At 39.6% G+C, this 25,196-nt stretch overlaps 1 protein-coding gene across 1 annotated transcript in view; it reads left to right on the forward strand.

The window, feature by feature from the left end:
- The window catches only part of PPM1H (protein phosphatase, Mg2+/Mn2+ dependent 1H), a 128,369-nt gene extending 120,226 nt beyond the window's left edge, over positions 1-8,143 (forward strand). Inside the window, exons 9-10 of the mRNA XM_054989190.1 lie at positions 1,468-1,619; positions 7,055-8,143. Coding sequence (XP_054845165.1) covers positions 1,468-1,619; positions 7,055-7,202 — 300 coding nt within the window. The 3' untranslated portion in view covers positions 7,203-8,143. The remainder of the gene's footprint in view (positions 1-1,467; positions 1,620-7,054) is intronic.
- The last annotated feature ends 17,053 nt before the right edge of the window (positions 8,144-25,196 follow it).

Here is a 25,196-nt window from a genome sequence, read left to right on the forward strand (position 1 = left end):
TAAACCTGTTATGTATATGCTAACTATTACCAGGATATTCTGTGTCTTGGTTAGTGAAAGAAAGCAATGATTAACAATGATTTAGTTTGTTACATTTATAATTCTTTTTGTGTGGTAATATTTGTTGGCATTTGAATGGTATAAGTTACGATGTGTTCTTTGACCGAGGCCTGTTACTGGATTCTCTTTTTGGCTAGCTTAAATGAGAAGGTACATACACGTTACTACATGAAGAGGTCTCTGTTTTCTACTCTTAGGGTTTCTAAGAGTAGCATAACACAAAGGGAAAGATGATAAACAATCTTATCTAGCAGTACTGTGGTGTATTCTCAACATATCAGTAGAGCACTGACCCTGTCAGCCACAAGGATAATGCAGCTCTGCAGGCCAGGTGCACCTTTTCCCCAATATTTATCCAGATAATCATTTCCTCTTGTCTGCTGTGACAAGGTTGCTTCATTCCTTTTAAAATACAGCCATTGCTGAAGTAATTAAAGTGCTCAGTTAGTGGTTCAGAAGGACTCCTGAAGGTTTTTCTTTTGGAATTCAAGGCCAGGTGGTTTGACAATGGGGAGTTGAATGTAAGCAGCTAGAACACCACACGGTAGGCATAACTGAAAAACATAACTTTAGTTGGCCTACTGCTTCTGTAAAACCAATCAGTTTAGTCGAGGAGTATATTCTAGATGCCCCATTCAACAAGCAGTCAGCATCAAAGATCAGACTTAGCTATATGTATGCATTCATGACTGTGAAAAATATGAAAAACATTTTCAGCTAGTTCATATTATTGAGAATGCTGTGAACTTTACAAACGGTTGGATCCAACCCATTTTTTCTCTCCCTCACTCAATTCCTATCCCTACTACAGCCCTCATCTCATATGGATTTTGTACCTGCAGGTCCCATGATCCTCAGTAAAGCATTGTTGGTGGTCAAAGGAGACCCATCTTTCCTTTTAACTAGCAGAAAAGCTGGATCCAACCTATGGGTATTTTACAGTTAAATAAAACAAGTGCATTGGCACCTTAAAAACTAACAGCATTTTCTAGGCTCGTATTATCACATAGCATGGCTACTCCTTTGCAATTTTCTGGTTGGCCACAGAGGACTTGTGCTAGTGGCTTTTCTTCATCACTATGTGGCTGATCTGTCTTGACTTTTGTAGAGGAGGAAGTAGGACAACTATTGAAGAGCTCTTACCTTTTAGAACTATACAAAATTTCATTGAGCTAGAGAAGTAGCCAGCCAGCACAAGCAGCAACTCCATTTCCAGTACAACAGCAGCGCTGCTTGCTAGAACCACACTCCCTGAATATCTTCTCTTTAGTATACAAATGTTTTACATTGTATAGAGTTGCTTTTCTGCCCATATTTGATACGACCTGTTAGGGACATTAAATGTGTTTTCTAGTCTCAGAAAGGCCCTTTCAGCAAATGTTGCTTTTTCTTTCCTTCTGCTTTCAGGTGAGAGTGTATGACCTTCTCCAATATGAGCATGGCCCAGATGATGTCCTGGTCTTAGCTACAGATGGACTCTGGGATGTGCTATTAAATGAAGAAGTGGCAGAAGCTGTGACTACCTTCCTACCGAATTGTGACCCTGATGATCCCCATAGGTTTGTAATTTTGCCTATTGTTTATATTTCTATTGTATATATATTTATTTAAAGTCTTTCTAAATCTACTTGGCTCTTTCATGGTGAGCTTGACAGTTTCTGACAAATGTTGTTGCTGAGACTCATGGCTGTTTTTAGTCTTTAAAGGGCTGCTGAAGAGCACAAGAGGCACTTGTATACTTCTGCCTTGCTTCACTTTTCATGTGCTATGAAGGCAACTAACAAGATTTGAAGCTTGTGTATCATCAAAGATTAAATGCTACATGGTTTGAATTAGAGAGATCTAAAGGAAATAGATTCAACTGTGGGGTTTTTCCCTTGAGTTTTCAGAATCACTCTGTGGTGAAATCTATTACTAGATTTTATATCTAGATTCAATATGTGTTTAGCTCCCCACCAGCACACAGATTGTCTCTTTGTTAGAAAAGAAATGTAATTAAATAGAAAGGAGTGCCAGAGCGTGTAAATAAATAGTCCATAGGCCCAGCTCTTAAACACATGCACTTAAGAATGCCATTGATCCTTGAACATGTCCGTTAGATAGTAAGTATCCTTGAATTCCAAGTATAAGGTGCTCTTCTTCAGATGTGACTGTGTTTCAGCTAAGCCGGGAATCAGAGTTGGAACGGAACTCCAGGGTCATGTTGGTCAACCCCCTGCCCTATACAGGAAATTCACAACTACCTCCCCCCACAACCCCAGTTGACTCCAGCTCCATGCCCAGAAGATGGCAAAAAACCCTCCAGGATCTCTGGCCAAACTGGGCTGGAGAAAATTGCTTCCTAGGCGTGTAAGAAACGTCCACGAGAACTAAGCACTGATGTAACCCTTCCTGCCTTCCCTTTCATGATCTGCCTAGGTTCACAGAATCAGCTTTGCTGCCTGATGGCCATCTAGCCTCTGTTTAAAAACCTCCAAAGAAGGAGAGCCCACCACCTCCCAAGGAAGCCTTTCTGCCAACGGACCATTCTGTCAGGAAGTTGTTCCTAATGTTTAGCCAAAAATTTTTTTGCTTTAATTTCAACCTGTTGACTCTTCTCCGACATTCTAGGACAACAGAAAACAACTTCACACCATCTATATGACAGCCCTTCAAGTACTTGAAGATGGTTATCATATATATCCCCTCTCAGTCATCCTCTACAACCTAAACTTACTGAGCTCCTTCAACCTTTCCTCATAGCGTGTGGCCTCTCCCTCACCATCTTTGTTGCCCTCCTCTGTACACGTTCCAGCTTGTCTGTATCCTTCTTAAAGTGTGATGCCCCAAACTGAACACAGTATTCTAGGTGAGGTCTAACCTGAGCAGAGTAGAGTGATACCATCACTTCCCATGATCTGGACACTGTGCTTCTGTTTATACAGCCTCAAACGTCATTTGCCTTTTTAGCTACCGTATCGCACTGCTGACTCAGGTTCAGTGTATGGCCTACTAAGACCCCTAGATCCTTTTCTCATGTACTACTGCCAAGATAAGTCTCCCCCATCCTATAATTATACATTTTCTTTCCTAAATGCAGATCTTTGCATCTATGTTGAAATTCATTTTATTTGTTTTAGTCCAGTTTTGTAGCCTGTCAAGATCATCCTGTACCTTGACACTGTATTCTACTGTAGTTGCTACCCCTCCCAATTTAGTATCATTTGCAAATTTAATAAGCATTCCTTCTATCCCTTCATCCAAATCATTTATAAAAATGTTGAACAAAACAGGTCTCAGGACTGATTCATAAGGCACTTCATTTGTCACTCTTCTCCAAGAGGATGAGGAACCATTAACAAAGCACTCTTTGGGTGTGATCTGTCAACCAGTTACAGATTCACCTAACAGTAATAAGATCCAAGCCACATTTTACCAACTTGTCAACAAGGATATTATGTGGAACCCTATCAAAAGCCTTATGAAATTGAGATAATCTATGTCTACAGCATTCCCCTGATCTAGCAAGGTAGTAACTTTCTCAAAAAAAGAGAGAAGGTTAGTCTGACATGACTTGTACTTGAGTAACCCATGCTGGCTCTTAGTAATCACAGCCATACTTTCTAAATGCTCAAAGACTGACTGATGATTTGTTCTAAAACTTCCAGGTATAGACATCAAGTTGACATTATCTGGACTGGATCTTACCTTTTCTCCTTCTCGAAGATGGAGAAAACGTTTTGCCCACCTCCAGTCTTCTGGCACCTCACCTGTTCTCCAAGCATTCTAAAAAATAATGGACAGATGCTCGGCAATTACATGCACTAGTACTTTTTGTATCTTTGTGGGCAATTCATCTGGCCCTGAGGACTTAGTTTCATTTAAAGAAACTAAGTGTTTATGTTTTACCCCTGTGCCGATCCTAGACTGCAACTCCCCTCCTTCATCATCTGTTCTGTTTTTGCCATGATGAGCACCATTTCCCTCATAGGAGAAGACTGAGGAAAAGTAAAAATTGAGCAGTTCTGCCCTCTTCATCAGATGCCACAATTTCACATTCTTTTCCCTGCAATGAGCCTGCCATGTCCTTGCTCTTTTTCTTACTTTGAACATAAGCAAAGAATCCTTTTTTGCTGTTTCTAGCATCTCTTGCTAGCCTAAGGTCATACTGAGCTTTAGCTTTTCTAACACTCTCCTTGCAAGCACTGGTTATTTGTTTATATTCATTCTTGGTTATAAGGCCTCCTTCCACTGCCTAAATTAGTTTTTTTTAATTTCTCAAATCTTTAGAAAGCTATTTATAACAACAACAACATTCGATATATATACCGCCCTTCAGGACAACTTAATGGCCACTCAGAGCGGTTTACAAAGTATGCTATTATTATCCCCACAACAAACACCCTGTGAGGTAGGTGGGGCTGAGAGAGCTTCAGAGAACTGTGACTAGCCCAAGATCACCCAGCTGGCTTCAAGTGGAGGAGAGGGGAATCAAACCCGGCTCTCCAGATTAGAGTCCTGCGCTCTTAACCACTATACCAAACTGGCTCTCCAAAAAGCATTGCAGCTGCCCAAGTACTAGTTTAGTGTGGGGAACTTCCAGTGAAGACCAGAGTTGCAGAGACAGGCAATTGCAAACCACCTCTGTAAGTTTCTTGCCATGAATACCCCATTGGGGTTGCCATAAGTCACCTATGACTTGAGAGCACTCTCCACCACCAGTTCACCACACAGAGGTAGGATTTCAAGCCAGTATCAATATAAGAATACTTTATGAGAGAATAACATTTCCTTGTAGGTTATCTCAGGTAAAGTGACTTATAGGGACTAGAAGCAAAACAGACACTTCATTCCACACTAAACTACTACTTGGGCAGCTGCAATGCTTCTTGGAGAGCCAGTTGGTGTAGTAGTTAAGAGCGCTGGACTCTAATCTGGAGAGCTGGGTTTGATTCCCCACTCCTCCACTTGAAGCCAGCTGGGTGACCTTGGGTCAGTCACCGCTTTTAGGAGCTCTCTCAGCCCCACTCCCTCACAGGGTGATTATTGTTGTGGGGATAATAATGACATACTTTGTAAACCACTCTGAGTGGGCATTAAGATGTCCTGAAGGGTGGTATATAAATCTATCATAATCGTTGTTGTTGTTGTTGTTGTTGTTGTTGTTATAACACCTGGTCTTTCCTTTGAAGTTGAGGTTAGTTTGAAGTTTTCTTTTTGATACCTTGTCCAATTTTGTGGATTTTATAAATAAATAAATATTTTGATTTACACTCTGGGGCCAGGTTTGGAATTAGATACAGGATAAAATATATCTTTATGCCTCTTCATCTCTTGATTGGTATAAAATAATATTTTAGGCTTTCTGTTATGGAGGTTATATTTTGACAGGATCTGACCCAGTCCCTCATGAAAAGAATATTCAGAGAGGGGCTTAAGGAGATCATCTTTGATACATATAATTGTACAATAAAGGCTCTCTCTTTGCTGATCCTAACTGGATTTTTCTTCTGTTGACTCTGGCTCTGCTCTCTGATTTCTTCAAAATATCTTGCCATAGCTGACGACCGCAGGAAAGAGCAGTCGGGAGTAGCGATAGTTCAGTTGCTCAGGTTTGCCATCTGCTAACAAGAGAAAACCTCACTGAGGAAATGCTACAGTCAATACTTTTGCAAATTATCATGGAATTTTATAGTCTTCTTAATTCAATGTGCTAAAGTGCTCTTAGTGCAAAACCAACAATACATACATTTAACTACAATAAATGCCTATAAATATTCCAATATACAAAAATCACCTTTTTTGTTTCAGGTTTGCAATCTGGGCTATTTTAGACCCACTTCTGAGAAGTATTCTTATGTTGTGATGGATTTTTATCAACTCTGCTTGGCATGAAGGTGGTTACTCTTGCAATCTAATTCAGAGTTCATTCACACTGCCTTATGGTTCCATGTAACCAAGTTTAACTCTGTTACTATAAGGTGGCTTGTACAAGTGGAGAGCTGGCAACCCATTCTGTGATCACTGCTGTGCTCTCCATTTGCAGCTGTAACCACTGCTTCCCTGCATGTCCATTTAGAATTCAGACTAGGTTTTTCTTTATATGTTTGTGCATCTACATATGATTGTGTGCAAGAACTTTATCAGTGTGACGCAGACATCAAGCTAAGCAACTATTGCTTGGATTGCTTTAAATGGAAGGGTGGGGGAAGGATTTTCATTGATTTCCTGCTAGAGACCTCTGGTTCATTCCTCATGCTGTCCCTGGGGGTCCTCCCCTGTCACTGGGAACACTGTTTGGAGGGCATTTTGGGCTGTAGTGGAAAGAGGGAGACAAAGAAGTCATGCTTCACCAATAGAAATCCCTTTTGCTTGTGGAAATTACTGAAGGACCCAAGTCATTAATATATTATCTCTGAAGTTGTGGCTGGTGCACCACATATACAGTGATGTATTTTATAACAGGGCTGAGTTAGATTGAGGAGCAGCATATTGGGTCTCCATGATGGCTTTTAGGAAGTCATTTAGGAACAATTCAGGATTTTTTTTAACATCAAAAAAACCAAATTGGATTGAATGCTACCTTTCATAAAGGCTTTGTGTTCTTATGACCTACCACAACTGATAAGGTCAGCCTAAGATTGTTTTACTAAGTATAAGCAGAAATTAGGCACATAGAGAATTCTAGATGATTATTCCTGTGTTCTAGAAACTTTCTGTAATTATGTTGTATCTATCATCTTTTCAGCCACTCAAGTTTGTTCTGTAAAGAAAGAACACATTGGCCATTTCCACACATGTTGAATAATGCACTTTCAATGCACTTTCACAATCCTTTGGAAGTGGATTTTTTGTTCCACACATGGAAAAGCAGTTCCAAATGTTCACTAAAGAGTATTGAAAGTGGATTATCCAACGTGTGTGGAAGCAGCCATGGAGTGGTCTTCTCAGGTGCTAACACTTTATTTTTTGTACAATGTCTCTGATCTGTGACTTTTTAAAAAATAACTTGTAGGTACACGTTAGCAGCTCAGGATCTGGTAATGCGAGCCAGAGGAGTGCTGAAAGACCGAGGCTGGAGAATATCCAATGACAGACTGGGCTCAGGAGACGACATTTCTGTCTACGTCATCCCTTTAATCCATGGGAACAAACTGTCATAAAACAAGCACCGATGCTTGTTGTGGGGAAAGTGTGCTTTTTAGCAAGGACCTTTTGGAAAATGCAGGCTGCAAAGAAATAAGAATAGTGATTTCAGATATATTCTATTCTAAACTTTGCTGAACTGGGGAACATTTCTACCTTCATTACAGGGGCTGGATTGTATATGATTAAAAGTATTTCATAAGAGTTGTAGCTTCCCTATGTTAATGTCTTTTGGTGCATATCAGGGCCAGAACTTCAATGCTGCTAGCATATTAGTGATTCCTTTTTAATGTCCCTCCTGGTGAGGACTCTATTGTGATCTGATAAATTCCTCTCTCTTTTCCAGTTCAATGTAGCCTGAAAATGTCACTTGGATGTGAAGTGGAAACTGGTAAAGCAGCCAGTCTCTTCCCCAAATTAACTTTCCTTTAGAACAAGTAAATGTATAAGATATTATGAAAAAATATCTGATCTGACAATTATAAGTTGTAATATTTTTTTTTGAAAACCTACTAATATTTTAGTGAAGAACTTCTAAAGGAATCTATTTATGAACATGAATTCAAGTTTATTTCTTCTTGTAGCTGATCTTATGATTCTGGGAAGTTTGCAGTTAGTTTTATATATCTGGGTGGTAAAGCCATTTTTTCCCTCTGAACTTAGTCTAATTTACAGAAGCTGTTAGCAAAGTTGCCTAAGACGATAATGAAAAATTGTTTGGTTTGGAAATGTATTCTTGTGTTCCTCTTCTTTGTTAAGATTTTTGTGTCTGTAACTATGATGTAGCAGACTCGGAGAATTCTTCAGAAAGATTTCCCTGGAAGTAAAAATTTCTTCGGTACCAGACATTTTCATTCATTGAATGCTTCTGTCTGTTGAACATATATCCTGTTGAAAGGATCATTACATATGTATTCTGTAATTAATTTCTTGTACTCAGTAAATTTTTGTTTTTCAAGTCTGTTCTTAAAGTATTGAATACTAGAGTGTTTCAGAGCTCTCCTCCAAACAAATCTTTTTCATGTTTTCTTACTAAACTATTTCAGCATTAATTTATTTTACTGGTTCTGTAATCTCAGATAAGAGATTGTATTGGAGGGTAGTGATACTGGATAGTATAAACTTAGAAGGCAGAGAAAGAGCATTTTATAAAGGCAACACATACATATTGGCTTGTTTGCTTATTCTGCCTGTTGTGCTCTCAGTATATTCACATAGTATGAGAATTAAAAAAAAATAAGCAATTCTATTTACCTGCGCAACATCCAGCTTAGCTACTCTACAATGGGATTTCTATGTAGTTTGACCATCATTTGAACTGTAAGAAGTGGCTAGATAGTCAGTGCCTCCCAAGGCGAGTCTAGATCATCCATTAAAGGTAAAGAGTGGCTTGCAAATTAGAAAGAAGACAACGCTTGAAACAAAACTGAGAAACTGAGTTGGTATATACTTGGAAATGTTGTTCAGTGGACAACTAGCCTCAACTGTTCTTCTGAAAAGGGAAGTTGCCAGTTTTAAGAAGCAAATAGCACATGGTCCTATGATCCATTTAGCCATTTTTTTTCCTTAATAGGATTGTCTTGAAATAATAATTTGCTTAAATAATAAATTGTATTTTTATCCAGAACAGATATTTCATTGAGGCTGCCATATAAGATATATCAGATATAAAGGACTCTTCTAACACACCACTTTAGTAAGTTTCAGTCTGAAATTGAACAGTTGAGAAGATGATAATTTGCTTCTGACATCAGTTGAATCTCATTGTTGTCTGACAGATTTGGTCATGTCTGGTGTGCAACGTTTTTATAAGAAGCAGATGTTTCATAAACTAGAGCTTTTCCACAAGACAGCAGTGAAATTATTTCCAGTGTATTACTTTCGTATCTCCTCCCACCTGCTCAGGTTACTTTCTATTATCATTGCCTAAAGAAATCTGGAATGGTGTAGTTTAAAATTCACTTCCACATAGATGCAGTTTGGGCAGCACTCTTTACCTGAATAAGCATTCACTTTTAGTCTTATTTTGGACATTCCTATGAAATAAATCTTTGACTTATACACTGTTACCAAATTTGCCCCCACTTTCTAATGCGCTGTGTGCCCTAGAAACAACTTACAGATCTTAACATTTTTCTTCATTTTGTGAGGTGATAGCTGGAAGTGTATTTTTTTGCGCAGGACTAGAACACATTCCTCTTTTGTAAGGGCCATAAGCAGTAAAATTAAGATTGTGTTATTAACCATCACTCAGAATTGCAGCAACAACATAGGTTAAATTTTTATTTCGCTATTTCAAGAATGTATACATCTTAAAGTAGTCTTGATTATAGCTCTGAAAGAGATCTGTTATAGTAGATGGGCATCAGAATGAATGTATTCAGTGCAAATACATTACCTAGACAGTTTCAGGTGGGTAGCCTTGTTGTTCCGCTGTAGAAAGCAGAATTTGTGTCTAGTAGCACCTGGGAGACCGTTAAGATTTTCGAGATAAAGGCTTTTGAAAATCAAAGCTCCTTCTTCACTTTATCTAGACTGTTTTATTACAAGTCATAGAAAATGGTGCCTATCTGAAACATGTTCGTGAAAGCTTCATTTCCTGTGTTGTATGTGTTTTTACATTACTTTATCCATATTTAGTGGTACAGTTTCAAACACTATTTAATTTACCTAACCTGCAGTGGAAAATAAATCCTCCTGTAAGCAACAACTTCAGAGTAATTCTAGTAATGCAAGTTGTTTTAAAAGAAGCAGCAGGGAAATGCTTAAATGAATTTTTCTTTTAAACCTACAGGTCTTGCTGATGTTCAGACAAAACTTTAGGAATGACTGTTTTTTTTTAAAATTAAGTAATATATGTGTGGATTCCTGTTTAGTCTTCTATTTAGTAGCACAAAACATCTAACCCAGTTCAATGAACAGTTCAACACAGCTAAATAAAGCTGTGTTGGCTACGGAGCACTTCTTGAAGAGGCTAATGACCAACTCAGAGTTCTTAAAGAAAAATAAACATTTATGGTTAGAGCAAAGTGAATGACATTTGCATCCTTTGAATGATCTCAAAATTGATTCTGAACTTCTCTAAAAGGTACATGCAAGCCATGATATCTCACCTACTTTTGGAGCTCCTTTAGGATATTAATGACATTAATATTCCCTATATTAAAACATTTCATATTGTGTCCCAAATAATGATGCTTTTGAGACAGTAATGCACTTTCTAGATGAAAATATTTTATAAGCGCCTGTGTGTTTTATTATTCGGCTGCAACACCAAACATTTGTGAAAGTGAGTAGAAAGCTATGCAAACCATACTGCCAGTAGCAAATTCCACTAGGACAGCAAAGCTCTGTTCACACTTCCCTAACAGATACTTATATCAGACAGTTATGTGTATGGTAATACTTAATTTTTTTAAAAAATCGTAACATGGAGTTTAGTATTATCTCAAAATAATTAAGCTGTGTTCATGCTGCTGCTGCTACTTCAGCAATTTTATAACTCAAAACACTGCTGAAAACTATGTTAAAGAGAAATCAGGTTACAGCGTACATCATTGTGGCGAAGGTTATGGGGTATTAAAGAACATAGATATAGGGGAGAGAGAAAGAACAAAAGCAAAGGCTAATTAGACAAATTGTCATTGTATCACAATTCATTTTAACAGTGTTGGTCACTAATCACTGAAACAAACTCCCAAAAAGGGAATGAGGAGAAATCCAGTTACTCTTATTGTGTGTCTTCCAAAGACCAGATTTAGAAGAGCTTTAGGCAAGTATAAATATGTTGTCTTGAGATTAAAGGTGGAGGAATTTCATTTGCATTATAGAGAATTCAGACAACAAGATGGCCTTTGTAGGCCTGGATCAAGTTAGGTAGCCGTGTTAGACTGTCTGTAGCAGTAGAAAAGAGCAAGAGTCCAGGAGAACCTCTAAGACTAACAAAGTTTGTGCTAGGGTATGAGCTTTTGTGAGCCACAGCTCACTTCTTCAGATACCTGAAGAAGTGGTTCTGAAGAAGTGAGCTGTGGCTCACAAAAGCTCATAGATGCTACTGTACTCTTGCTCTTTGTAGGCTTGCAAATTCTAAAATCTCTCAATGCTATGGTTCCTTTTAATTGACCAAATCATTAAGTAAGAAATATAGAAATTGTATATGAGAAACCTTATTGGATCATTTCATTCATCTGCTTCTTCTCTTTTCATTAAAAAAAATTGGAAAAGCTCGAGTAATCAGTCCACAGTCCATTTTTTCATTCAGTAACAACAAAATAAAATACTTCTTAAAGAATTCCCCCATTATGGTTAGATTTGACAATTGTAACTCAAAATTGCCTTTGTCAAGAAATTTCCTTTGTAAAGAATCTTTAAATGATTCTTGCAACAACTTAAGTAATTATGACACTATGAAATCTAAGGGAGAGTTCCCTTTCAATATCCCTTGAGAAGGGATGCATCTTAACAGACATTTAAAGCCAGCGGTGCAAACGACTTAGAACAATTAGCCAATAAGAAACTTTAAAGGGTACTTTGACAGGAACGTTCTTGAAATGGTTGCTTGAACAGTGTGTCTCTACACAACATTGTTAAGTAAAATACTTTGTAGGTCCTTTCTTTTGACCTTTGATATTTTATCCACATATACCATACAATACAAAATTCATCTCAGTTCTCTTGCCTTTTGCATATGTACTTTTGTGATTTGTATCTCAAGTTCTGAGTTAATGTGAAATCTGCATGCTCTTTCTCTCGTAACTTTGTTTTCCTGTTGTATGATGATGTTGTAGATATCATATAGACAGTTGCCAAATACCTCTTCAACCATTCTGCCAAAATCTATCTGCATTATACTTGAAGGAGGCTTTTCCCTGTCAACCTCCATTTTTTGTTCTTCCATTGTATTTCAGTTTAATTCAGCAGCTGCCATGTTTTCCATTCTCATTTTGGCAAAGTGACTGTATTTAAGGAATGTATTATTTTCTAGGTTCAGCATTCCAAACAATGAAAAGAGGCTGTTGGATTAAAAATGGTTTGGATCAATGTACTTAAATGTCGTGACTGTGAAATATCAAAACTTTTTGTAATCAGAACAAAGATGTTTAGTAAAGGGATATTTTTATGTGTGTTGAAACTTTTAAGTGCAATGAAAAAAGGAAGAAGCTAGAAAAAGGTATGCACAACGTTTTAAAATGAAATTGTAAAAAATAAATATAAAAATGTATTTTGGCTCCTGGGCAATATTGATGTGAGCTTGGTTTCTGGAATTGATAGCTCATTGGGAAAAGCATTGGAATCTGACAGTGAAAATGTCAAAATCAGGAATACTCCACCCTGGGCTTTCTTCTGACCATTTTCAACTGTGCAAAACAGGAGTTACACCTCAATGCGGTCCCTTTGATTCCATAATCTTTGAAACTCTTTTCCCTAGACAGGTGGTCTTAGAGAATGCTTTGGAAGGAGAGCTTTGCTTGGGTAAGGCAATAGAATCTTCCACTGTACATGGAAAGGCTTTCGTTGTACCTCTCTACTTTCCTTGAAACATGCAGTTGAACATGGGGAGAGAGTGCAGACTGCAGAATCACAAATATAAATCTAAGTAATATTAAAGTTACACAGAGTCAATGGAAGAAGAATTTAAAGATAAATAAAATGCAAAGCAGAGGTTCATGTTGGCTCACTTAGGCATGTTCTCTTGTTGAAATATAATGAGGGACAATTTTTTTTCAGATAAAACGCTGATATGGTAAGAAAGGACTTTTTCAGTTCTGTTGGTTAGGGAAGGGGAAACTTGTTTAATCAATTCTGGGAAGAGGGAGCTAGATTCATGTCTTGGGTTCCCACGTCTGTCTGTGTCAGAAAGGGGGTCTATATTAGGCAGTAATTTATAAATTGGGGTGGGGCAGAGTTTGCAGCTTCCAGCATGTAAACATTACGTTTCTTCAGTCTGCTAGACAGGTTAGTGGAATGAAAGAAAGAATAGATACAATTCCCTATTATTAAGCTTAGTTGAACTATGTATGCTTTCTTGATGCTGGCTGTCTTAGAAGTAGGTCCACTACCCATATTAGTATGCCTGCTGTTTATATGAAAGGTAGGTTTTCTTGACTGAATTGATCTGTAGACAGCCAATAAATCAACCTTAGGGATCAAAAGAAGAGGGTTAAAAACTAAGACTAGAATGTTCACGTAACCTAAGTATATACATTTTGAATTTGGTTCTTCTGATGCAGTGAGGCGACATACAAACAACATGATTCTGTTCTTTTGAAGTGGCACTCGGAGGCAAAGAAAATGGATAGAGGTAAACTTGGAGTGGGGGGAGCTCTGCTTTTAAGGTCTCCTCCACTTTGCTATGAATTCCCAAATAGCACCGTTTCAGGTTTATTACATTTTCATGTAATTTAGGTCTAATGGAAAGCAATGCTTGTAAAGTTCTATAGAAAGGAGAAGCAACTATGAACAGTTTCTATATGGGTATAAAATATCCTGAACTTATTTTAAAATAATGTATCCTTTGTCAACTGCATGACACAAGACAGTTAGCATTTTATTGTATTTTAATAGCTTTTCAATAACTTTGGAGGATCCAGACAATAAATGGTCACTTCAATCATGAAACTTAATGAAAGCTTAACATACGTGCCTGAATTTGGGGTTAGTGAGCCAAACGCTATATAGCCCAACTATTCTATTTATTGTACAAGAATGATATAAGAACCATTGTTATATCATTTATTGATGGGTTGCTTGATTTTACGGTGGTAGAATGAGTAAGACGGTATACCTCCAGATACTTATTGATCCTGTTGCAATTCAAAATGCTCTTAGAGGTTTTTGACAAAAGTAACTCTTTAGTGCCTACTAAAAGCTTCAGAATGTAGGACTGCCCGGAGAAATAGATAAAGTAACCCTCTGGCACCTCACTTCATCTCATATCTGTTGTGCCAGAAAGCTTACAGATCTGAAATGGTTTGGGAGATAACTAGAGCAGTGATGTTAGAAGACTTGTACTGAATACAGCAGAGAATGCAATGGAGCCTATTTTAAATTCTATAAGGTAGCAGTGCTGGTGAGAACAGCATTTTTTTCTCTCTCCCATCATTGTATCAGAATTTAGAGCTGCTTAAGATTTACTGGATTTATTAAACCTCAGAGCAAAACTCCTAGAGGGGGTTTCATTTGCCTGCTGTGATGGTTTTGTAAGACTGCTGATTAAATCTCTTTCATCTTACCTAACTTGGATACCAGATTATTATATCAGTTACCAGAGAGATTGGAAACAATTACTTGTTCAAGTTGTATGAATAATTTTTGATGGGGGGGGGGGGTCTCTGGCCACTACTTGTAGGCTTGAGACTTACCCTGAAAAGCTACAAAAGTAGTAAATGCCAGTGGTGAAAGAAATCTTATTAAAAATCTGAAAGAAACAGCAGAACAATCTTTTCTGCTCTACCTGAGTAAGGAGGAATCTTATCAAATTATACCAAAGCAAAATTATCCATTTTGTGAGACAAGTTGATAGAGCAAGTTGTGGCACGGCAATTCCAGGCATACTTTAATTCTGTTTTCCAGAACTGAGACTCTTCTAGTAGGACTGTGGGGTGATTTGGAGCTGCAATTGGACAGCAGTAATGTATCCTTGTTAATATTTTTTAAATCTTTTGTCTGCTTTTGATACAGTTCATCATATCTTGTTGAACCATTTAGAGCAAGAAATAGGTGTGGCATATTGATGGTTTTGGTCTTTTCTATCAGATAAGTGGTAGAGTTGCCACTGCAGAGCAAAATCAGCCCAGGAGCCCTCTTGTGGAGTTCTATGGAGCTGTGCTTTGTTCGTGCTCTTCAACATGTATTTTGGACCATTAAGGTCCTCTGTAGCCATGTCATCAATACGCTGGTGCCATCCTGCTGTATTTTTCTCTTTAATCTTTCAGATACAGTAATCTGTTCTGGGCAAATCGTTGGAGATTGTGACTATTAGGGGTGAATATGTTGAAAATGAATTGAGACAAGATGGAGATGACTTTGTTTGGGAAGGATGATTTTCTGGAAGGGAATGAATTCTCCACTGTCAAAGGAGTTAAATGGTTATGTATCAGGCCATGCTTAAAAGCTTAAGGAGTGCTTCTAGATCTAGCCTTACTCTTTGAAACCCACATTGACATGGTAGCTAGAAATGCTTTCTGTCACCTGGAAGTTATCCTTCCTTCTAGACAACAAACATAGCTATACTGAACCATGCTTCTATAACCTCTACATTGGATCACTTATAATATTCTTGGTGATCTGCCTTAAAGGCAACTTGGAAAATACAATAAGTAAAATTTTACTGCTAGTTATTAATTGGGAATCATGGCAAGTATATGACTATGCAAAAACAGCTTTGTGAAGCTGGACTCTTACCAAACATTTATAAAAAGTGTACATAATAGTTCTGTATAGAAGTAATAGTTAAGAATCAATAAAGTTATGAGGTGAATGTGAGGTGCTTTTACTTCTAGGCTACCTGCCAAGCAGTGAAAATGCTTCATAGTTATTGTTGTAAGGGAATGGTATTCCTCTGATATCCTCAGTGAGTACCTGTAAAATGTATATGGAGCAGAAGAATTGAAAAAGTGCCACTTTCGGTAAAATTTATGAATTGTTATTTAATGAACAATCTATTTTAATTGGTCTTTAGTGAAAAAACAATGAGCTGTGGCTTGAGATATAGCAAACTTAAACTGGATGAAGATTCTGGCTAGACAATAAAAGGACACACAGTATGGTTATTTATTTATATTTATTTATACTCCGCCTTTCTCACTGAGACTAAAGGCGGATTACATAGTATGAGATTAGTACAATCAGTATCAAGGACGTATTGTCGAAGGCTTTCACGGCCGGAGAACGATGGTTGTTGGGGGTTTTCCGGGCTGTATTGCCGTGGTCTTGGCATTGTAGTTCCTGACGTTTCGCCAGCAGCTGTGGCTGGCATCTTCAGAGGTGTAGCACCAAAAGACAGAGATCTCTCAGTGTCACAGTGTGGAAAAGATGTAGGTCATTTGTATCTACTCAGGAGGGGTGGGGTTGAGCTGAGTCATTCTGTAAGAGTTTCCCAGGGTGTGGAATGCTAATGGCGGGAGGCTTCACTGTATCCTGAGGAGGTTCTTTTGCATATGGATTGGTGCTTGATGTGCTAATCTTCTCTGCAGGGCTATTGTCGGGTGTGGAGTGTTTTGTTGGCCTGGTGTTTTTCAGAACTGGAGCCCATGCTCTGTTCATTCTTAAGGTTTCTTCTTTCCTGTTGAAGTTTTGCTTATGCTTGTGAATTTCAATGGCTTCCCTGTGCAGTCTGACAAAGTAGTTGGAAGTGTTGTCCAGTATTTTGGTGTCCTGGAATAAGATACTGTGCCCTGTTTGAGTTAGGCTATGTTCAGCCACTGCTGATTTTTCAGGCTGTCCAAGTCTGCAGTGTCTTTCATGTTCTTTTATTCTTGTCTGGATGCTACGCTTTGTGGTCCCGATGTAAACTTGTCCACAGCTGCAGGGTATACGGTATACTCCTGCAGAGGTGAGGGGGTCTCTGCTGTCTTTTGCTGATCGTAGCATCTGTTGTATTTTTTGGGTGGGTCTGAATACTGCTTGAAGGTTATGCTTTTTCATAAGCTTTCCCATCTGATCAGTAATTCCTTTGATATATGGCAAAAACACTTTTCCTGTAGGTGACTGTTTTTCCTTGGTTGTTTGATTCATCCTGGGTTTGATTGCTCTTCGGATTTCGTTTCTGGAGTAGCCATTTGCCTGAAGTGCGTGGTTTAGATGATTAATTTCCTCATTGAGAAAGCGCGGCTCACATATCCGTCTTGCACGATCCACTAATGTTTTCATTATGCCTCTTTTCTGTCGGGGGTGGTGATTGGAGTTTTTGTGTAAGTACCGATCAGTGTGAGTTGGTTTCCTGTAGACCTTGTGACCTAACTGAAAGTTTGCTTTGCGGATGGAAGCTTATGGAAAAGCATAACCTTCAAGCAGTATTCAGACCCACCCGAAAAATACAACAGATGCTACGATCAGCAAAAGACAGCAGAGACCCCCTCACCTCTGCAGGAGTATACCGTATACCCTGCAGCTGTGGACAAGTTTACATCGGGACCACAAAGCGTAGCATCCAGACAAGAATAAAAGAACATGAAAGACACTGCAGACTTGGACAGCCTGAAAAATCAGCAGTGGCTGAACATAGCCTAACTCAAACAGGGCACAGTATCTTATTCCAGGACACCAAAATACTGGACAACACTTCCAACTACTTTGTCAGACTGCACAGGGAAGCCATTGAAATTCACAAGCATAAGCAAAACTTCAACAGGAAAGAAGAAACCTTAAGAATGAACAGAGCATGGGCTCCAGTTCTGAAAAACACCAGGCCAACAAAACACTCCACACCCGACAATAGCCCTGCAGAGAAGATTAGCACATCAAGCACCAATCCATATGCAAAAGAACCTCCTCAGGATACAGTGAAGCCTCCCGCCATTAAAATTCCACACCCTGGGAAACTCTTACAGAATGACTCAGCTCAACCCCACCCCTCCTGAGTAGATACAAATGACCTACATCTTTTCCACACTGTGACACTGAGAGATCTCTGTCTTTTGGTGCTACACCTCTGAAGATGCCAGCCACAGCTGCTGGCGAAACGTCAGGAACTACAATGCCAAGACCACGGCAATACAGCCCGGAAAACCCCCAACAACCAGTATCAAGGACGTTTCCACAACAATGTCATAGGATTTTATAAAGACGTAGCATTCGCAGGAATCCAATACGGAGTTGAAGAATTGCTAAAATAGAAAAATCAATTCTAGGGCTGACATTAGATAAACAGGTAGTATAAGAGTACATATTCGAGCAAGAGATAATATGCAAGGCAACGTAGTGGTGAAGTCTATGGTCCCTAAATCATTAGCGAAGCATTTAAGACCCCTCCCTATAATACTTTCCTCCAATCTGAATAAAGTCTTTTTGAATAATTCGGTTTTGCATCATTTGCTGAAAGCCAGGAGAGTGGGGGCTCTCCTGACCTCTTCAGGCAGATGGTTCCATAGGGCGGGGGCCACCACAGAGAAAGCCCGTGTGCAGACTGCTGTTGATTTCACCCATGTGCAGGCCGGCACCTGCAAGAGACCCTGTTCAGATGAGCGAAGCTGCCATGGAGGGACATAAGGAGTGAGGTGATCTCATAAGTATGCTGGGCCAAGGCCATGAAGAGCTATGTATGTAATAGCCAATACCTTGAACTGAGCACAGTAACTGATAGGTAGCCAATGGAGCGACTGTAGGATGGGAGTGATGTTCATGTTCCTGCTCGCTCCTGCTAACAGTCGAGACGCAGCATTCTGCACCAATTGGAGCCTCCTGGTTAACTTAGATGGGAGACCAATGTATAGTGCATTACAATAATCAAGTTTTGATGTACCATAGCATGGATCCAGGTGGCCACGTTGGCCACGTAGAAGTAAGAAGCCATCTTCCAGGCTAGAGTGAGATTGTAGTAAGCATTTTTTGCTGCTGCCTTAACTTGTTTTTCTAGTAGTAGCACTGGATCCAGTATAACCCCTAGGCTCTTAACCAAGTCTGTGAGGATTAGACGAACTCCATCGAAAGTGGGGAGTACAATGTCTTTCAAGATCTCTGCCTTCCCAACAAGCATCACTTCAGTCTTGCCTGGGTTCAATTTCAATTTATTTTTCAGTCATTTCACCACAGCTGTCAGGCAGCAATCTAAGATTTCTACTGCATCCTGTGGGGACCTGGATAGTGAGATAAAGAGTTAGGTGTCATCTGCATATTGATGACATCCCACTCCATAGCTGTGAATGAGTTCTCCTAAAGGTTTTACATAGAGGTTGAACAACATGGGAGATAAGATTACGCCCTGTGGAACCCCACGTTAGTTCCCATTCTGGAGATAGCTGATATCCAATGGCAACCTTTTGAGTCTGTTCCATGAGAAACGATTTAAACCAGTCCAGGGCACATCCTTTGATGCCCACTTCTGTTTCTAAACACCTTAACAGGATGCAGAGCCGGATCTAGGGGCGTGGGTGCCTGGTGCAACCCTTGCCCAGGTTTCTGTGCATGTGCACAGCGTGCACACCCGGTGCTGCATGAGGACGTCACTTTTGTGACATGAGCCAGATGCCCAAGCGCACGCCCAGCGCATGTGAGCCAGCTGCCACGGCACACCATGTGCTGGGGTGTCCGGCTTGCCATACGGCTGGCTGAGTGCAGGGCTAGGAGGCCCTCCGTGCGGTTTGCGTGCCCTGCTACCCTGTGCTGCCCGCGTGGCAAGCCGGCCACCCCAGCGCACGGTGCGCTGCGGAGCTGGCAGCGAGCACTGGGGCAGCTGGTTTGTTGCGCGGGTGGCTGAGTGCAGGTCTGGGAGGTCCTGCACGTATGGCAAGCCAGCCACCCCATCGGCGGGGCTGGCGAGGGCCTCCCAACCCTGCACTCAGACTCCTGCACGGCAAGCCGTGGCACACTCCCGGGTGGCTGGCAGCTGCCCCCACCACCCCCTCTTTGCCAGTGCTGGGGGCAGGCTATCCCCTGCCCCCTCGATCCGACCCTGACAGGATGGCATGGTCTACTGTGTCAAAGGCTGCAGAAAGATTTGGGAGGAGCAATAAGGAGGCATGGCCTTTGTCTGTATTCAGATGGAGGTCATCCACTACCATTGAGTTCAGGATTATCACCAGATGCTATAGATACAACAAAAGAAGTTGAAGAGGAAAGCAACAGAAGTAGAGCTGTATGGCAGAGGAACTGAGAGGAAGATAGGCTGCGAGGAAGTAGTGATGTCTTCCAGGAACAATGCCTTAGCATCCTGGTTCCAGTATCTTCAGCAACCAATCCTAACCATGCACAGTTCCCATGAACTGGTACTATTATGTTCAAGAAAGAGAACAGCTAAGCAAGTGGCTAACCACAGCAAAGCAAGCAGGACTCTGTAAGTACTAACATTGACACGGTTAGAAAAAGGAACTAGATATTTGAATGTAAATAGGAGAAAAGGACTAGCATAGGAATTGCTATCTTTCCTAAGTTACAGTAATATTAAATCAACAAATATCCAATGAAATAAACAAAGTTTCCTTTTAAATTATTTCTTTATATAATCATTCTTGTTACCCCTTATTCAGTGTCTATCTTACATTTAGAATACCAACTTACTTAGGTATAAAGTGTTTCAATGGTAAATACTGGCATCAAAAATAGTTAAAATAATGAAAAACGTAGTATATAAAATACATAAACCCTTCAACCTTGACATTAAGTGCCAATAGGTGGGAAAGTATGTGGTAATTCTCCAGCCTTCACTTTTCTGACAACATAGTGGGATAATACATAACCACCTCCTCTCCAATTCTGTGTGAGTCACTAGTTGCCTATTTGTTTCCAGGTTCAATTTAAAATACTGTTTATTACTCATACAGCCTTCATGATATGGAACTTCCTATTTTTAATAAGCACACACACTTACTTGTGTTATCAGAGAAGATATCTAGCTTTTCAGCTAGACCAAGAGCTTTTTTCATTCAGGTTGTTTTGAACAGGCTTCTTGAGGAGGTATGTAAGGCCTCCTTGTCACTTGGGTTTTTTCCTCATTTGTATGTTGAGTTATCTTGCTAAAGGTATGTTTTGTTGGGATGCTGGTATTGCGCTTAAGGTATATGATGGTTCTTTCTTGGGTTACTATTAGATGTGAAAAACCTGTATTCTACATACTTCAATTAGCTGGCTCTGTGACGGAATTGGCATGAAAATGTCAGGATTGCCAAATGCATCCAGCAAGAAGCAAGTAAAGGCTTGAAACAGCAGCAGGGAGGATTATTGACGGGTCCCTTCTCCCTTCTGTGGCTAGCCTGAAAGAGAATGACAGGGTTAGAATGATGAGCTGACAGTTGATGCTAACAGAAAGAGGGGCTGATAGTTGGTGTAAACTGTAGAGTTAGCGAATTGGAGCCTACCCTCTGACCAGAGAGGGTCAGCCAAAGAGTCCTCTGTGAGAGGAAGAAAGGGAAAAGTGCCCTTACAGTAAAACATAACATTTTCGAAGCACTTTTAGTCCTTATACTGAAGTGGGACAGAGAGCACTAAATTTTACTGAGACAAAAGAGATCTGGGAACTTGTATTTGGCCCAGGAAGTGGGTAGAAAGGAGTCTCGCCTTCTGCCAAAGGAACAGGGTTATAGCTTGCCAAATGCATCCAGCGAGAAGCAGTATCTGGAAAGGGCTTTTAATTCAGTAGAGTACCATGAGGTCTGCAGTAAAAGGGAGGGAGTGTAGTGGGTGCATAAATTGAAGCACCTAATCTGTGAAGGGGTGAAAAAGGAGGAACTGTACCGCAAAGAGATCAAGTCTGATAACACCAACCTATCTCACCTATGTCAGCAAACATAATAAACCAAATGTTTTGTGCCTCACACGAGTTAAGTAACCTGTGTAAAAAACACCTATTTACTGAAGCTTTTAAGTACCTGCCTACACTTCTACCTATCCATTCTACCTGTGAATAAACAATCTGTTATCTTTTAAACTTCAATAAACTTTGTGTGCTAGTTTCATTTCTAAGGGAAACGTAAACCCGTTGTTCGTTCTGCTTAAACTTGGCTGGGAAACATCACAACGTATACGTTCCTTAAGGGTGGGACAATAAAGTTAAAGCTCTACCAACACAACCACACTACTGAAGGCTTCCCAGTCTAGTAAACAGCTTCATATGCTTTGGGAGGAAATTTTTACCTCAGAGTAGGGGAAGGACAGCACAAGCTTGAGTCAGCAAAGGGTTGCGACAGCCTCAAATATAAAAGTGGAGTATATGCCTTTTAATGTAATAAAGTAATAAGTGATGATAGAGGAGTGAGAGAAAGTGAATAAGCCAATTACTTACAGTCCTCTTGTCTTGCAGTTTAGCAATGGCATTTTATGGTGTACCCCTCTTATGGATACATTGCCCTTACACAGGTTACTCTCACCATGATAGTTGGTACTAGCCTTCACAGACTGCCATCTGAATTATGACAGTGGACTTGACAGAGTTGTCCTGTTCATTTTCACCACTGCATCTTGCTTACCTGCCTCCAGTTATCCATGCATGGAGCCAGTGCATCCTGCCCTTACATGCAATGATGCAGGTCATGACTGGAGTTTAGAACAAATGTTTCCCTGGATCATCAATGACTGCTCTGTAACAAATAGAATACTGAATTCACCCTCTCAAGCCAGTGCATAGCAACTATTTAAGAGCCACCCTGAATGTAGTAAGGACAAAAGAGCCAATAACCATACGTCTGCTGATTGTCTCACTCAAACAAAAGGAGATTCTGCCAAAAAATTCCTTCCCCACTATAAACACGCAGGGTGAGCCTTTTAATCCCCACACTAAAATAGAGGCTAGGGCAGATTATCCCTTTTATGCATCTCAACAAAGTTTAACGGTGACTTCCCTGACTGGCTGAGGTGCATATTAAGAAAGAAATTCTGCAACGTCTCAGGAGGGGGGGGGGCAGAGGGTTAAACTAGCTCTTCGATTCATGATAGAGGTTCTTAGGATTTGAGGTTTTGCTGCATCCAGACTTAGCATTTGCTGTCCAGTTCCCTCCTTGTGTTAAACAGCCTGTTTCTACGATGTTAAATCATTTAGGCATTTATTTGTAAAAATAAGGAAACAAACCATATTCTAAGTTTTAAAAGCACGCATTCTGCCTCCAATGAAATTATTCATTGCATATAATGGGGCAACTGGATATTTTATAAATGATGTCAAATAGACCATGCTGAGCCCTACTGCTCTTTCCCTTTAAAATTGTCTCAATATTTCCTGAGAACAGTTACTTTTTATACTTGAGTTAAACATATATGTGGGCTACAGGAGTTGAGTGGCATTATTGATGCTGTTATAATAATATAATTCAAATATGCTTATCAGATCAGATGCTGATGTTAAGTGGCATTATACTGCAAGATTTTTGGTGGAGGTAACGGATGAGACAAGTCATGACAGCATATCCTATTCTACCTGGATTTTACAGGCGAGTAGGAGATACAGAATGACAGCAGCACCTTAGTAAATCCCCACTATTATTCTGAATTTTCCGCAATTGTGACTATATTTCACTATTTGACAGCAGCTGGTGATGTTACAACAGAAAAATAAAGACCACCCCCTTCCTTTGTCTAAAGTATGCTCCTGTGTATATTTCATGAGTTTATATTTGGAATGATTTATTTATAGTGAGGAGACAGCAGGGGGTATGAGTAGCACCTCTGTTTCACTCTTAAGTAATTTCCAATAGTAATTAAGGATAATTACACATTAGTGAAACTGGTTTCCAGATTGGTAGAAAATAGTTGATTTTCTTGGGAGATTTCTGTTACCAAGGTCTGTCTTATTCCTTTGTTCCTTTACCTTGCTCAGTAATCATTCTTCTTCATGCAAATGTAAGCTGGAAAGGAGAGAACAGTGAAAGGTTAAAATGGAAGCAGGCTATCTTTCATCGACATGGTAATTTTGCTGCTTGGCTTGGTGCCAAATGCTCACTGCAGCCACTAGCTGCCATTCCAACATGAGTGAAAGGATCTTTAATAAGAGTGTAAATAAAAGCCAGGCTGAGAAATGAGTTTTCCATCTCAGCAATCACTGGCCTAACCTCTGCTGTAAATAGTCTTTCATAGTCGCACAGATGGAATACCTGCACCTGGGGATCAAGGCAATCTCTGAGAGGTGCAATTTAAGCAGCTGGGTACAATTGAAACATGAATTAGCTGGGACAGGCTGAAGAAATCCATTTTAGATATATATTATGTAGAAACAAATAGTTCAGTCTACATTTTTCCTATCACCATGTTAAAAAAATCTCTCTTATGGAAGGGGCAATTCACGGCAGCTGTTGAATTAATTAGACCATGAGAATTTCTCATAAGATGGTGTAACAATAGGCATTTAATTTATGATCATTGATTTAACAGCTTGGACATGATTTATCTGGCCACAGCAGAGGTAGCAAAGATACCACAAGAATGATAGGTCATTGTAGGCTGTGTGTATCTTTGTGTGGCTCTATTGATTTGGAGCTAAAGGTCTGTCTCAGTGTCTCACTGAGAGTCAGATGTACTTGAAAACTGAATTGTTTAAAAGTACTTTTAAAAGTCCTTTGCAGTAGCATTGGTATCAACAATTTATTATACTCACCAAGTGTTCTTTAGTAGTAGAGCAACAGCAAGTATAGATCTATTCACAAGTGGTGATCCTTTGTTCTGGATATCAAAATCATTTTGCAGCTAAATTATGTGCTATGAAAAGTACCGTATCATTTTAATGGCTGAGTTAAAAGTAAAGAACTTCATATAGCCTTTATAATAATATACAGCAAAACATGCAGCAGGATTGTTTTGAGACATATCAAAGTCTCAGTCTGCACAAGGTAGAACCTAGCACCACAGCTAATTGTAGGAATTATGCTAAGTGATATTAATAATGCCTGTTAGCATACCTTGTACATGATGTGTGACTTTTTATTGGTATTAAAGACATTTTGTTCATTCACAACGTAAATCCCACATCTGTCCAATAAGATGACTGTATGCACTGTATGCCACCACCAAAGTATCAAATCTAAGCAGTATCTTTCTAGATAGTATTTTGAAGTATTTCACCAGGCTTACATAAGGAATGTCAGATGTTTTTGCATGATCATGTAGTTATGAACTGATAAATTAAGCTTCTAGAATTTTAAATAATGACAATATTATATATGATGTGTGTGACAGTGGTGTGGTGAAAACAAATACAGAGATCAAGGAACAATGGAGTGCTCAATGAGAGCCCCTCTGTTTTGAAGGTTATATAGAATGAAGGCCCTCAAAGAAACTGAAATCTCTGAATGCAACAGTAGGCATGCTGCTGTATTGGCAGATCTGTGGATCAGGGCTGGAACTGTATGTGCAGTGTAGGAAACTGTTCTTTC

The sequence above is a fragment of the Eublepharis macularius genome, chromosome 9, assembly GCF_028583425.1.
Source record: "Eublepharis macularius isolate TG4126 chromosome 9, MPM_Emac_v1.0, whole genome shotgun sequence".
NCBI classification, from domain to species: Eukaryota; Metazoa; Chordata; class Lepidosauria; order Squamata; family Eublepharidae; genus Eublepharis; species Eublepharis macularius.